This window comes from Melanerpes formicivorus, unplaced genomic scaffold (genome assembly GCF_026170545.1).
Source record: "Melanerpes formicivorus ecotype bairdi unplaced genomic scaffold, bMelFor1.0.p_v2 SCAF_21, whole genome shotgun sequence".
NCBI lineage: Eukaryota > Metazoa > Chordata > Aves > Piciformes > Picidae > Melanerpes > Melanerpes formicivorus.
Genome location: NW_027142373.1, coordinates 8,910,121 through 8,923,387, shown reverse-complemented (window position 1 = coordinate 8,923,387; position 13,267 = coordinate 8,910,121). Strand labels below are relative to the sequence as shown.

The 13,267-nt window shown below is 47.0% G+C and overlaps 1 protein-coding gene across 4 annotated transcripts in view; it reads right to left on the bottom strand.

The window, feature by feature from the left end:
• TNRC6C (trinucleotide repeat containing adaptor 6C) overlaps window positions 1-13,267 on the bottom strand; it is a 339,338-nt gene that overhangs the window by 287,873 nt on the left and 38,198 nt on the right. For 3 of the 4 annotated variants that reach the window (XM_068151424.1, XM_068151426.1, XM_068151428.1), the window contains exon 1: window positions 5,278-5,374. The exons of the other annotated variant lie outside the window; for it this stretch is intronic. In XM_068151424.1, the coding sequence (XP_068007525.1) occupies window positions 5,278-5,358 (81 nt within the window). In that variant the 5' untranslated portion in view covers window positions 5,359-5,374. Of the gene's footprint in view, window positions 1-5,277; window positions 5,375-13,267 lie in introns of those variants that run through there. 4 annotated transcript variants of the gene reach the window in all.

Here is a 13,267-nt window from a genome sequence, read left to right as displayed (position 1 = left end):
ACAGTTGGTTTGTTTTCAAAAAGCATTCCCAAAGGACATGGAGAAGGGAAATATAAGAAGCCATATCTTTCAGCCAGCCACACAGGGACTCTGTAGGCCTGCTGGTAAAGAAACTCCAACACAAGAGACAGGAAAATGAGGTTGGAAATGCTAGAACCCTTCCATCAAAACAGGATTCATTTTTAGAATCAGCTGCTGCCAATTGTTTTTAAGGTACAAAGAGGGAGGCAAATAAAAAAGAAAGAAAATGGTATAAGGTCCCTGGTATTCTGTGATTTCTCATTCAATACATCCAACACTGCGGGTCAGATCAGCTCTCTGTTTATAGATCTCTTCTGTTTAAGTGGCCAGACCAAGTTTCTCTGGGAAGCAAACGCATCCTTTATTAGAATAAACCAAACCAGGTTGGAAGAGACCTTCAAGATCATCGCGTCCAACCCATCAACCAATCCAACCCACCCAAACAGCTAACCCATGGCACCAAGCACCCCATCAAGTCTCCTCCTGAACACCTTCAATGACGGCGATTCCACCACCTCCCTGGGCAGCCCATTCCATAGCGCAATCACTCTTTCTGTATAGAACTTCTTCCTAACATCCAACCTGAACCTCCCCTGGTGCAGCCTGAGACTGTGTGCTCTTGTTCTGGTACTGGCTGCCTGGGAGAAGAGACCAAGATCCGCCTGTCTACAACCTCCCTTCAGGTAGTTGTAGACATCAATAAGGTCACCCCTGAGTCTCCTCTTCTCCAGGCTGAGCAACCCCAGCTCCCTCAGCCTCTCCTCATAGGGCTTGTGTTCCAAACCCCTCACCAACTTTGTTGCTCTTCTCTGGACTCGTTCCAGCAAGTCAACATCCTTCCTAAACTGAGGGGCCCAGAACTGCAGTTGCAGTGAAATGGGAAGTGCTGGAATTTGAGGGTTCAGCTCAGCTGAAGGTGAACAGCAGAGTCATCAACAGCCTAGCAGTGCACAGACACCCCATGCTCCTTCTGGTTAATTTTTAAGCTCCCTAGCGTCACCAGGCACTGACATGGGAGCAAGCGCTATCTGTAGAGACACTACTGGCCACAGCAGGCATCTGGGCTTCAAATTTAGGTATCCAACTTGGATGATTTAAATTTGACAGTGAGAATCCCCCCCACCCCCACTGTGCTAATTTTGGAGGATCTTTGCCTAAATCCCCCGGACAATGCCGCTTTGCCTCTTTCTGGTCCATCCTTTTGAAAAGATGCTGCCTAAGAATAAGGCTGCAAGTTTTGAATATGCAAAGCAGGAATATTCCCCATCAGATATTCTTTTGCTTTATTCATATGATTGAAACTCTTGCTACGGTTCTTGCAAATCCAAGGAAATGTGTTTACAGTCTCATCAACTGAAAAGAATTGGATTCCCACATTGCGGCTCAGGGGATTTTCTGGGGTTTCTATCAAACACAGCGACTCTGGCAGTAGAAGGCTACTGTAATAAGAGCCTATATTGCAGTTTCATATTAGAATACACAATTAAAACCAGAAAGAGGGGGGTGGGGGGGGGGAATACACATGCTTTCAATCTTCCTTTAGGAGAAACTCCAGAAATCTGAGGAATGGGGGAAAACAGATTCCCCCCAACTGCCCTAAGTTTTCTCTTGTATTACTTTTGCCATTGATGCTGCTGAACTTTCATCTTCTCTGGTTACACACACCATGGAGCAGGAGAGACTGGCAGAGAAGATGGGAGCTTTGCAGCAGCTCTACTGCAACTCTGCTGCCCTCACTGCAGCCTAGATCACTGCTTATATTGAGGGTGAAGCAGAAATGAGAGAGGAGTAACTTCTTGCTCTCCAGACCCAGAAGACCAGTGTTACAGGCATCTTCCTGGGGTATAAATTTAATGCACAACGCAGCTGCTTAGAGCACATAGATTGATCATACAGAGCATTTCCCCTCCTGCTGCAGTCCTAGCACAAGCAGGAAATATGTTAGAGGCTTGGCAAGCTACCAGTCTGTGCAGGGCACAAGTCATCAGCTTTCCCCAAGTACTGTGAGCAGTTGTCTTACAAAACATAAGCAGTTGGTGGCATCCAGCAACGAAGAGGTATGCGTGGCACAGGACAGAGCAAATGAGCCCATTTAACATGTTTCACCTTCTGGCATTGCCTCCCCTTCCCCCTGACTGTAGACAATGAGCTCTGGAGCCATTGCACTGAAGATATGCCAGAAGGATCCTGCTGCTGTCGAGCTATGTGTGCACTGGTGACTGTACACACCTTACCTACAGGAGAAAGGTCAAAATGCAGCTGGTAGGGTTTGGCCTGAGACAACCTGATCGTTCCTCTTCACACTATGCCTTCAGCCAAACCTACTTGTCTCACTCTCAATGTCTCCAAGCAAGATAACACAGCTCAGTGGGGATGGCTGGGAAAAAGAGATGCCCTGGAACAAAATGAGGACTAACTTGGCACTACAGACATCCTGTGAGAATGCAGAGTTTTGCTTCCAGCAAAGCAGTGGGATCCTCACACCCTCATCCCAGCCCAGCAGTGGGGGCTTTCATTTTTCCCAGCCAAGGAGAACCCTGGGCCTTTTAGTCCCAACATACCTGACATGGGTCCTATGGCCTTATGCAGGATTTTCATACTCAGTCAGGGAATTCAGGCACCCCAGTAGTAATATTCCCCCCAGACACACACCACTACTTCAGAAGGTTTCCTCTCCCTCTGCTCTGTAGTCTGTAAACAGATCAGGCTTTTTGTGTGACATGAACCCACAACTGCTGCAGTGTGATAGAGAAGCTGCTCTCAGAATAAGGTAACTCACCCTAAAATGTAGTTTCTGTAACTTTCATCTATAAATCATGAGCTACCTTTAGCTGGCAGGTAACTGTCACACCCTGACTGCAGGGGACTGCAGCATGCAGAGATGCTGGAACTGCCTGTCAGAAAGGGCAGAGCTGGAGCTCAGCTTCCCCAGCTCTCACTGTAACTAGCTTCTGTCTGCTTTTCACTTTCTCTACTCCCAAGTCATAAACAGAGGTGGCATTTCTGACAGGTATTTCAAGCTCTTGCTGGGCTCTCTTTCTCCATTTAAGGAGTCATTGGCATCAATTCCTCCACCCCCAGTTCCAGCAAGAAGCTCCCCACTGCCTCTTCGCTGGTGTGGAGGCCCAGCCCAACACTGCCCATGACAGGGTGGGCTTCTGAGAGCAGGCAGTGACCCTGGCAGAAGAAACAGCATTGGGATAAGGAGAGAGATGCTCACACTGAGATGTAGCCATGGCAACATGCTTGTGCAGAGCAGGAGGCATATCTGCCAAGGCTCAGAGATTTGCCATTTGATCGCATGGATTTCCATGCTCTGGATGCGATCACATCACACAAAATCCAGGTCAGGCTTGATGCCTTGAATAATTCTTTACCCTCAGGGGCAGAGAACTGATGTAGGAAGCTGTGTCTCATGGAGGATATGGTAGGATTAAACAGATTATCTCTTTTTTTTCTGGCCAAAAATAAAGGTGAGCTTGCAAATGAAGAGACAGCCAGTTCTGCTGCTATTGCACGGGAGGCGGCGGGGAAGCGGCACAACCTCAGAGCTCTGTGTGCAAATCTGCATTTCCTGGGGAGGAGATGAAGCAAAAGTCTCCAGAGCTAGAGTATGATCCTTCTAACCACAAACCCCATCCCAACTTCTTCTCCACCTTGCCACTCTCATCCAAGGGTAAGAGTAACTGAATTTCCAACCTCACAGCAGTCACAGCATCAATGTCTAGCTTTTCGCCCACATCTGCCTCTGAACAACTTGGCTAGGCTGGGTAGGATCCTGCCAAGAGTTTGTCAAACCACCAGTACAGACCTTCCCCTGGCCCCAGCAGTCATGGAGGTGATGGCCCCGGCACACCAGTGCCCACCCAGCAGCAATCCTTCTGCTCTGGGGAGCCAGCACGCTCACCCTGACATAGAGCCCCTCCTGCAGCACTCTGTAAAAACACAGAGCAGCAAAAGAACAGAGCTACAAGGTGCCAGAGGAACAGCCTGCACCAGCACATGTTGGGATAGCAAGGAGAACATGAAGCCCTAAGAGGCAAAGGCAAAGCAAGAGACAGAAAAAAACCACAAACCCTTCAGGGCTTCAAGAGATTTGTGGCAAAGCCTGGGATGAAAATATTATCTCCCGGGTTCTGCCACTGAACCAGACCTGCAGACTGGCAAAGGCTATATTTGCTCTGATATGTGCCTGTGCAAATCATGAAAGCTAGTTCTGAAGCCCAGAAAGAGCAGGCAGCTTGAGAGCAAACAGCACAGAGCAAGCAAAGGATGTGCCAAGCGTTTTGATTCAAGCAAATCTGCAAGAACTGCTGTAAACTCCCCACACATCTTTGGGTTGATGAAGAGAGGAAAGAGGGAAGGAAGAGCCAAAGCTCCACACAGCATTGTTCAGACTTCTTTGCTCTGATGCTCATGCCATTGCCTGTTCCTAGGACAGGACAACAATAGAAGAAACCACAGCTCCAGAGGGGCTTTACATCACCTGTGATCATTTGTGAAGTGGTGGGGAGGGAGGGTCTAAAGAAAAAGATCAAGTTCAGGTGTAAATACAATTTTTAAAGGTTTATTTCTTATTTTGAAGAAATTTTTTCTCCCTTTTATACCGACAAACCTAAACCCCCTAGTAACTGGATGATTTTCTCCTGGCACCTTATAAAGGGTGGACCCTTCCCTCAGTAGCTTCAACCTTTAGAAAACAACAGGTCCCTAGACCTTGAAGGAAGAAGTCAGCAATACAGAGATCATCCTCCATTAGAGAAGGAACAGGGAGGGAAGGTGGATTTATCCCGATGACAAGAGTGTTTTGGAGAGGTTTAATTCATCCCTGTGTCAGGTCCTTTCCTTCCTGCCCTCCCCACCCCTAGCTCCCTCTGAACCAGTCTTCCCATCCCTTGCTTTTCACCTCTGTAGGTCTGAGCAGGAGAAAAACATGCCCTAATTATTTTCCTCTTGCACAGCTGAGCCCTGCAGCCCTTAATTTCCTTACCTGAATGCTCTCGCTTCGAGTGGGTTATATACGACAAAGCCTTCCGGAGCGTATTTGTTGTGCAGCAGAACTCGGGTGTCACACAAGCATCTCAAACCCCTCTTTCCCCCAGTACAGACTAATAAGGGACACAAATTACACAGACTTCTTAGAGTCTAGAGGGCCAAAAGACTAAAGGAAGGAAGAAATAGGGTCACAGATCCTCTTGCCTTCACACAAACAGCACAGATACCTCCCTAGTTGATAGAAATTAAAACTTGCCTTACGTTTTGTTCTCTGTTTTGGAGAAGGAGATGAAGAGCTTGGCTGCACTCCAATTGCCTTAACATAACCACAGTGTCCTGCATCTCAGAGGCAACCTTGTTGACAGCTGCTGCAAAGGCAAGCAACAGAGAGAGCAGCCACTGCACGCTCTGTCCCATGGGGTGACTGTAGAAGAGGCAGGCTTCTGCTCTGAGACAAGGCAAGCCACCACTGAGCTGGGCAGTGCAAGGGAAACTGGGGCTTTCCCTATGTTCAGGACATCATTCCCAGCACACTTTTACAAGTGATGAGGTCCAAAATCTCCCATCATGACTGCTGCTTTGTACCAAGTGTAGAACACCAGCACAAAGCTCTTCTGCTTTCACATACAAACACCAAGGACAGCATGTAGATAGGAAGAGGCACTGAAGGCCAGCAGACATCCCAACCTTGCTTTATGCAGATACACATAGTAGGAAATATATTAACTATAACATCCCCTTGAAGATGTCTTTGAACTGCTTCTGTCTCAGTACTAGGCACAGAGCACAAAAAGACAGGGCATATTGGTCATCAGCACAAAGTTCAAACTGTTCAGACCCTCAGGAGCCCTCAGTACCAGGTAACCATCTCTCCTGCTTATACCACAAACCTCTTACAGTGATTCCCCAGGACCTCCCTTTCTTTGCAGAATCTTGTTTCAAGATGGCTTCTTCATGAAGCCGTCAAAGACAACCCCAAAAAGCATGGAGGTGCAAAGGTCCTGTGTTCATGGTGCTAGCAGCAGCATCACACCAGCAATGTTACCAAGAGATTAATTTTTGTGACATAGACCATATGACAGAGACCACCATGCCTTTTGGCCATGTGGTAGCTCAGCTTCAAGCCCCTGGTCTGAGACTGCATCAGTACAGAGAGCTGTGTTGACCTGAAGGCTGTTGGGCAGTGCAGCTCCTCTTTGGGGGAAGGAGTCACTCAGCAGAGACAGTAGAATTCTACTGGCTCTGGTCCTAGAACCCAGCCAGGTGCCCAGCTGCTCCCCTTCCTATAACCCAGCAGCATGGAAACCTCTCATCCCCCAGTTCTGCTGCCAGAACTCCCTTTCCATGACCTATTTCTTCCAACTCTGTGTAGATCTTGCAGCGTGGTTTGTAAGATCAAAAAGGTTGACTGGGCTACGACCCAGCCCCCCTCTCTGCTTTGAACTTCTAATTATTTTGCTAATTCTAAGCCTAGTGCTAGGATGCTCTGAGCACACCTAAAGCCTTCCCCACAAAAAAAAAATAAATAATAAATTAAGAAAAAAATAAATCAAGCTGCAAAATGTCTCCCAGGACCTCATCCCCAGTGAGATATACTCTAACCTTTCCCAGTAACCAAGAGCAGAGCTTGTCTCGTCATTTGCAATTAAGTTCCTCGGCTAATGAAGCTGCTGTTAAAAAAAAAGAGAGAGAAAGAGAAAACCCAACCTCCTCAGGTCAGTCTAATTAAGAAATGTTGTACCTTGCAGTCCCAGTGTATCTTGTGGCAAACAGCTGTGCATGCTTTCAGCTTTGACAGCAGAAAAGGTGTGATTATTTATTTATTACCTAAATGTGGAGAAGCTTCAGGAGCAGGAAATGCCTGTGCTGTAAGGGAGCACAGAGAAAAGAAATGACACTCAGCTGGAACCTGTAATTATAAGGGGGGGTGGGGGGGGATGTTGACCACAGAAAATGCAATTTGGTGATGAATACTTCTGCACTGGCTTTCCTTTGAGATTAAAAGTACACAATCGAATCAAGGCCAAAGTGGAGCTTGCCCTCAAGGAAAGACACTTGGGAAGACAAATGCAATTATGCCACTGCCATCTGCAATGCTACAGGAAGTGGCCAAGACCACCTCATGGTTAGCATCTTCAGAGAAAAAACATTGCTCCTGATCTGAGTCGTTCTCTTCCCTTGACAAGGGATCTTCACTGCTATCTACAGGCTCATCTAAACAGGATCTTGCCAGCTGAAAACCTGCTCCCACCATGTGACCTGCCTTAGATCAGCAAACAACCATCTTCTGCTTGCCTTTTGTCTGAACAATGTTTATGCAGCAAGAACTAGATCTGATCTGCATGAGCAAAAACTTAACCAAGTGCCTCACCATAAAAAAACAGCCAACCCACCTCTGATTTTAGGAACATATCCACTACACACTCTAATTTCTTTCAGTTCTCCCATCACTCTGCCCATGTCTCTGCACTGTGTCAGCACACAGCCCACCAGGACTCTGCCTGCTAGTACAGAGCACCTCACGACCAGACCCCAAACTTCCCAAGCTTCCATCAAGCCACTGCTATGTGTCACTAGTGCCTGAAATGCTGATTCCCTGAGCTTGGTGCTCTTTACTCAACAAGCAAGGAATGACAAGGTGTTAAGCAAGAGAAGTTGTACTTAAGCCTCTCTCTCTCTATTTTAGCCAATTAGATCAATTTCACTATCTGCAGAAGACACCAAGGTTAGAGGGGAGCTGCCAGCACTGCTCGAGCACAGCTCATCTTGATCGGTTATTAAAATTCTGCTTGTTAGCTGCTGAGAAGAGGCACATCCAAAATGACCTCATGCTGATGAGAAGCCCATCCAGTCCTCTCCACAGCTGGATGGAGCCTTTGCAGAGATTCCCTACCAAAAAAAACCCCAACACCTAAAACCCAACCAACCAACCCACCCCAAACCCTTCAAAAATCAAACTCTTCCAGCAACCCCCTCCCCCCAAATCTTTTCTGCATTATATTACATCTTATCTCTGGCCATACTTGATGGAAGGGCTGTGTTGGGTTCTGCTTTCCCTGAGCTTCAAATCATCAGCATCAGGCTCATTTTGCAGCAAGCCATGGCTGCCCAGATGGCCAAGGGCTTCATGGCACCACATGCAATAACCAGCTTGAATGAGCCTCCCCAGAACAGGCAGTACACACCACAGCCATGGAATAGCAAAACCAAGAGTGCAGACAACAACTCATGACCAACACCAAGAACAAACAAGCTGCACCTGAATGGTGGCTAAAACTCCATGCCACACCTCTGACCATCATTAACCTTCAACTCTGAGCTATCCTACAGCCTGAGAGCTCAGCAAAACCCCTAAAATTAGTGAGGTAGCACAAAGGGACTTGAGGAGGAGGGAGGGGAGGAATCGCAGGCAGAAGACTCCCAAAAACAGCACATGGAGATTGGGGGATGGAGGGGAAAAAAATAGAAATGAGAGAGAAGCAGACAAATGTGGGAAAAAGGAGGGAAGAGTGTTGGGGGGCCGGGGGGGGGGAGGGGGGGGTTAGGGAGGAGAAGATCTCAAGAGCATCCACTTAAGCTTTGAATTGCCTGGCTTTGTCTCCGCTTCACACAATGGAAACGTACAGCAGCAACAGACAGATGCTGAGAGCTGGTTTGCTTCTCATCTGCAATTCCAAACACCCTGTCAGGAACAAATATTTGAAAAGACATCTATCCAGCCATTAACAGATCGAGGGGGGCAAGCTTGTCTTTTTTTTTCTCTTTATTTTTTTTTGTTAAGCAGCAAAATAATTCTGCGTTCATCCCAAAGACGATCACGCAGAGAGATGCCAAGGGAAGCACCAGAGGGACAAGCAAAGTTTCAGGTCTGTCTTTAGGGCTGCAGACAGCTCGCTGTCGAGCTGGGAAGGTGCAGCTGGTTAAGTATTTGCAGTGCAGGGGAAAAAGGGGGGGGGGGGGGGGTTGGTGGAAAAAAAACCCCTAATACATCAGACAGCTGTATTTTTAACTGATCACGTGCTCGCTTCTGTTTCGTAAGATTTATTCCCTCATTAATCACTGCCCTCCCTTCATTCATGTTAAATATAAAAATGATTAGGAAAGATCCTCATCATGGTTAAAAAAATAATTAGCTGCTACATCATGTTGCACACATTCAGACAGAAAGGAGTGATTAAATTAGGAATATTAAAACCCCATTAATCTGTGCTCAACTTAAGCTCTGCTTGTTCATCTCGCTGTGGCACTTATTATTTCTGACACTGAAAGATATTTGAATTACTAGCTGAAACAAGGTCACTATCAGAAAGATGTCAGGTCAGCAATTAGTCAAAGGTGGGAGAAGCTACCAGAACTGAGCTGCGCTTGACATGCCACAAATGTGTCAAGAAGTCTTCCCTTCCCGGTGTCACTTGGATGAACAGAGCAGCGCTGGGACCCCAATGACACAGGGGTGCAGTTCGGCCCTGCTGTTGGCTCTCTGCTTGTATCAGGGCTGCCAAATCTTTCAGGCATCATCTGAACTCCTAAGATAGCCTCACATGCTTGTGCCCCAGCCTTTGGGAGAAAGGTTGGGACAAAGGGTACGGTTTGAAACCCACATCTGGAGCTGTGCAACTTCCCTGTCATGACCAGAGCTCACAGCAGACACGAGGTGACCTCATCATGGTAGGGGTTTGTTGGACAGCGTTATCAGCAGCTACCTTTGGCATGGGGTCCCACAGGACACAGGCTGTAACAGCAAGGAGAGAGTCAGTGCAAGGAGGGCAGAGCTTGAAGTCTTAACCAATAGCATTGACTTCAGTATCATTAACCAGCTTGTTCACCGCTTGCTCTAATGCTTGTGGGCTGGAGCACTTACTGTTCACCTAACAAAGCACTCTGAGATGTTTGCTCTCTTTCAAGAGCCTCACTTCTATTTCGGGCTCATGAAGCAAAAGCAGCAACCCAGAAAAAATTGTTTCCTCTGGGAGAATGTGTGCAAGCACACAGCATTCGATGGCAACATGAGAAGATAGACACAGCTCCGCATGCTTCGTGGATTTGTGTTTAAAGAGTAGTTTGGGAGGAAAGCTGCTGCACAGAACTGGCATTTGCTGCATGGACTTCACCATTTGCCTGTTGTTGCATTACACAAGCAAGATCCTACAAGAACAGCTGGTGCTGGCCGCAAGCTGAAGGTCTCCAGTGTTTTCTATTGCCCACTCAAAGTGTAACGAACGACATTTGCTCAGTGCCTAGGCCAGGGCAGCCCACGTCTGTAGCGCAACTGCAAAAGCAGGAATTGCAAATCTTTCAATTTGAGAATGAAAAGAAAACAAAACAAGCAATAACTTCCAATGGATCTGTTGGTCAAAGTTTTGGAGAGCCTCAGCAATGTTCTGGGGGATCCTTTGGACTACAACAGGAGGTCTTTGTCACTACTGCAGGTCCCATTCACCACTTCCACCGTGCTAAGCAAAACCCCTTTGAGATCTGTTCCTGGGAGACAGATGTTGCCTGCCACCACACACAGATATGGCAAGATGCAAGCACAGGAGAACAAAAAGAATTCTGACTACTCAGTCACATCTTACAGATGAGTTCCCAGGCTGCTTTTCCTGCTACAGGTGAACTCAGATGCTTGCTGGCTTATAAATTCAATATGTTTGCTATGCTTGCCCTCATTAAGGGATAAAAAAACAAAAGCACACAAACAAAAATTTTCATCCACAGATCTCCCAAAGTCTTTCCTAAGCACAACACTGCAGGGTACAAACTCTTTGTATACTTCATTCAGCACTGACAAAACCACTTCTGAGCCTCCTCAAAAAGGAAACAGATAATAAACCAGCTAACAAGCCTGCGCTCTAATTGACAACACAGGAAGCAGGGAAAGATGCTGCATCTCCTTGCAACTGCAGGAAGAACTTCAGGGAAGCAGCATTTAATTAATCGAGTTGGGATTTCACTAAGATCCCCATGTCTTATGAAAAATGCCCTAAGACATTTAATGACCACAGGTGAGGAGAACCTTGGGTTTACATCTCATTTGAAACTGAGCGTGCAGAATACAAAGTGATCCAGCCCCACTCCCAAACCTCACACAAATTATTCTTTCCACTTTTCTACTTGCCTTTGGACAACCCTTTGGTGCTGCGTGCGTGAGCTGTGGGATCTCTTCTTGAATAGGAGGAACAAAAATGCACCTTGCAACCACTCAGTTACTCCCCTGAGTAACTACTCAGGGGAAAGATCAGCTGAATATGAATGTCTCTATCATGTCACTGTTACTTCCTTTTAGAAGAAGGCAGAAGGGATGCGAGGGAGAGGGGAAAGTCACAGCAACAAAAATGCCTTTTCTAAAATATTTATTTACTCTCAATGCTTCAGGAGATGTTGTTGAGGCAACAGCCACAACACACCAGCAAGGCATCCTGACTTCACCCACAATGAGTGGGGCTTTTAGCTAGACACAGTAGCAGCTCATTGTTCCCCTTGAAGGCAAGCAGAGGTTTGCCACTGACTTTACCAAGAAAAGAACTGAGCCAGCAAAGCGCTTTCAAAAATCCTCCCCACTAATAACAGTGCAGATAGCATGGAGCAGCAGAGTATTCACAGGCAAGTTCTGATGGATCTTTGACTTCATTTGAAATGACTTTGAGGTTCACCTACAAGGAAAAATAATTCATATGTGGCTGCTACAGACCCATAGCAATCCTTAACCATCAACATCAGGGAGCTGTCTTTAATAAGTGAAGAAAACCAGAAGCAAGCCCTGGGAACACTGACTGAGATGCAGTGGCTGGTCAGCTGGGTGGCCAGCAGGAGCAGAGATTTGCTGGGAGACTGAACTCACTGGGACAGTGTGTCCCCACCCTTGGTCCAGTGATATCGTGATGGCAAAGCTTAAAGGCATAATTTCATTCTAAATGCTGCTTGGAGCTGGGGCAACAGGACAGAGAAAATCTATACCTTTAGATGTTCATTCAGTTCAAGGACAAGGAACTCCTGGAGAGAGTCCAACAGAGAGCCACGAGGATGATTAGAAGACTGGAACACCTCTCTTAAAACAGAGGCTGAGACCTGGGGCTGTTTATTCTGGAAGAGAAGGCTGAGAGGGGATCTTACAGGTGCATATAAATATCTAAAGGGAAGCGATGACAAGAATGGGGCTGGGCTCTTCTCAGTGATGCCCTGTGCTAGGACAAGGGCCAGTGGGTGCAAACCAGAACACAGGAGATTTCACTTGCACTTACGGAAAAACTTTACTTTGTGGATGATGGACCAGGCTGCTCAGAGAGGCTATGGAGTCCTTTTCTCTGAAGGCATTCAAAACTCACCTGGAAGCATTCCTGTGCAACCTGCTCTAAGCAATCCTGCTTAGAACTCTGGAGGTCCCTTCCAAGCCTGACCATTCTGTGATTCATTTGGGACCTGTGCATTTGATTATTTAGGAACTGTGTTGTGTGCATGTCATTGCTTCTGCTGCATGATGAGTTTAATACTTTGAAAAAACACACCCACAATATCCTAAACACCCCTAAGTGGGGAAACTAAGAACGTGGCCAAATAATGGGAATTATTTTGGCCACCAAGAAGCAAGCAGGCACTCCCCTGCCCCAAGTGCTGTGGAATTAAGACACTCATAAATCCTTGCCCAGCAAGCCCTGGAGAAATAAAAGAGGCTTTAAGTATAATCTAGCCAACCACTTCATATAGCAAGGGGAGCAGCAGAGCTGAGGGCAAGCAGAGATCAGCAGAGGAAAGGACAAACGTAATTGCTGGAGTCAAACAGAGAAAATTGCAGGTAGATACCAGCTAGATGTGATTCCAAAAAACTTCCCCAAAGCCTGAGGTGACTCCATGGTTAACACCCAGCTTGCTAGGGCTGCAGCCACGCGTGGTGAGGGAAGGGCACCGGTGGCACAGGGGTCAAGCAGAGCTGTAAAAGGCAGTGCTAAATGCACGAGAGCTTGTTAATCGGAGCCGTGCCATTGAGACTCCATTGCTGGGTAAGCTTTTGTACAGCTTTGACACTTAAAAATGGTGTTAGGAAATGCAGAGCTTGCCAGCTCTTTAGGACTTCAGCCAGCACAATGAATGACATTTGTAGTACCTCTTCCAACTTGCTGGCACAACATTTTGCCACACATTCACACGTGCGTCCCTGTGGCAGAGATGCACAGGCAGAGACCCGGAGGAGAGGAGGCTCAGAATGACAGGTCTGGCAGGGAGGAACTTGGGCAGAGCTGAACTCATGAGAGGAAAA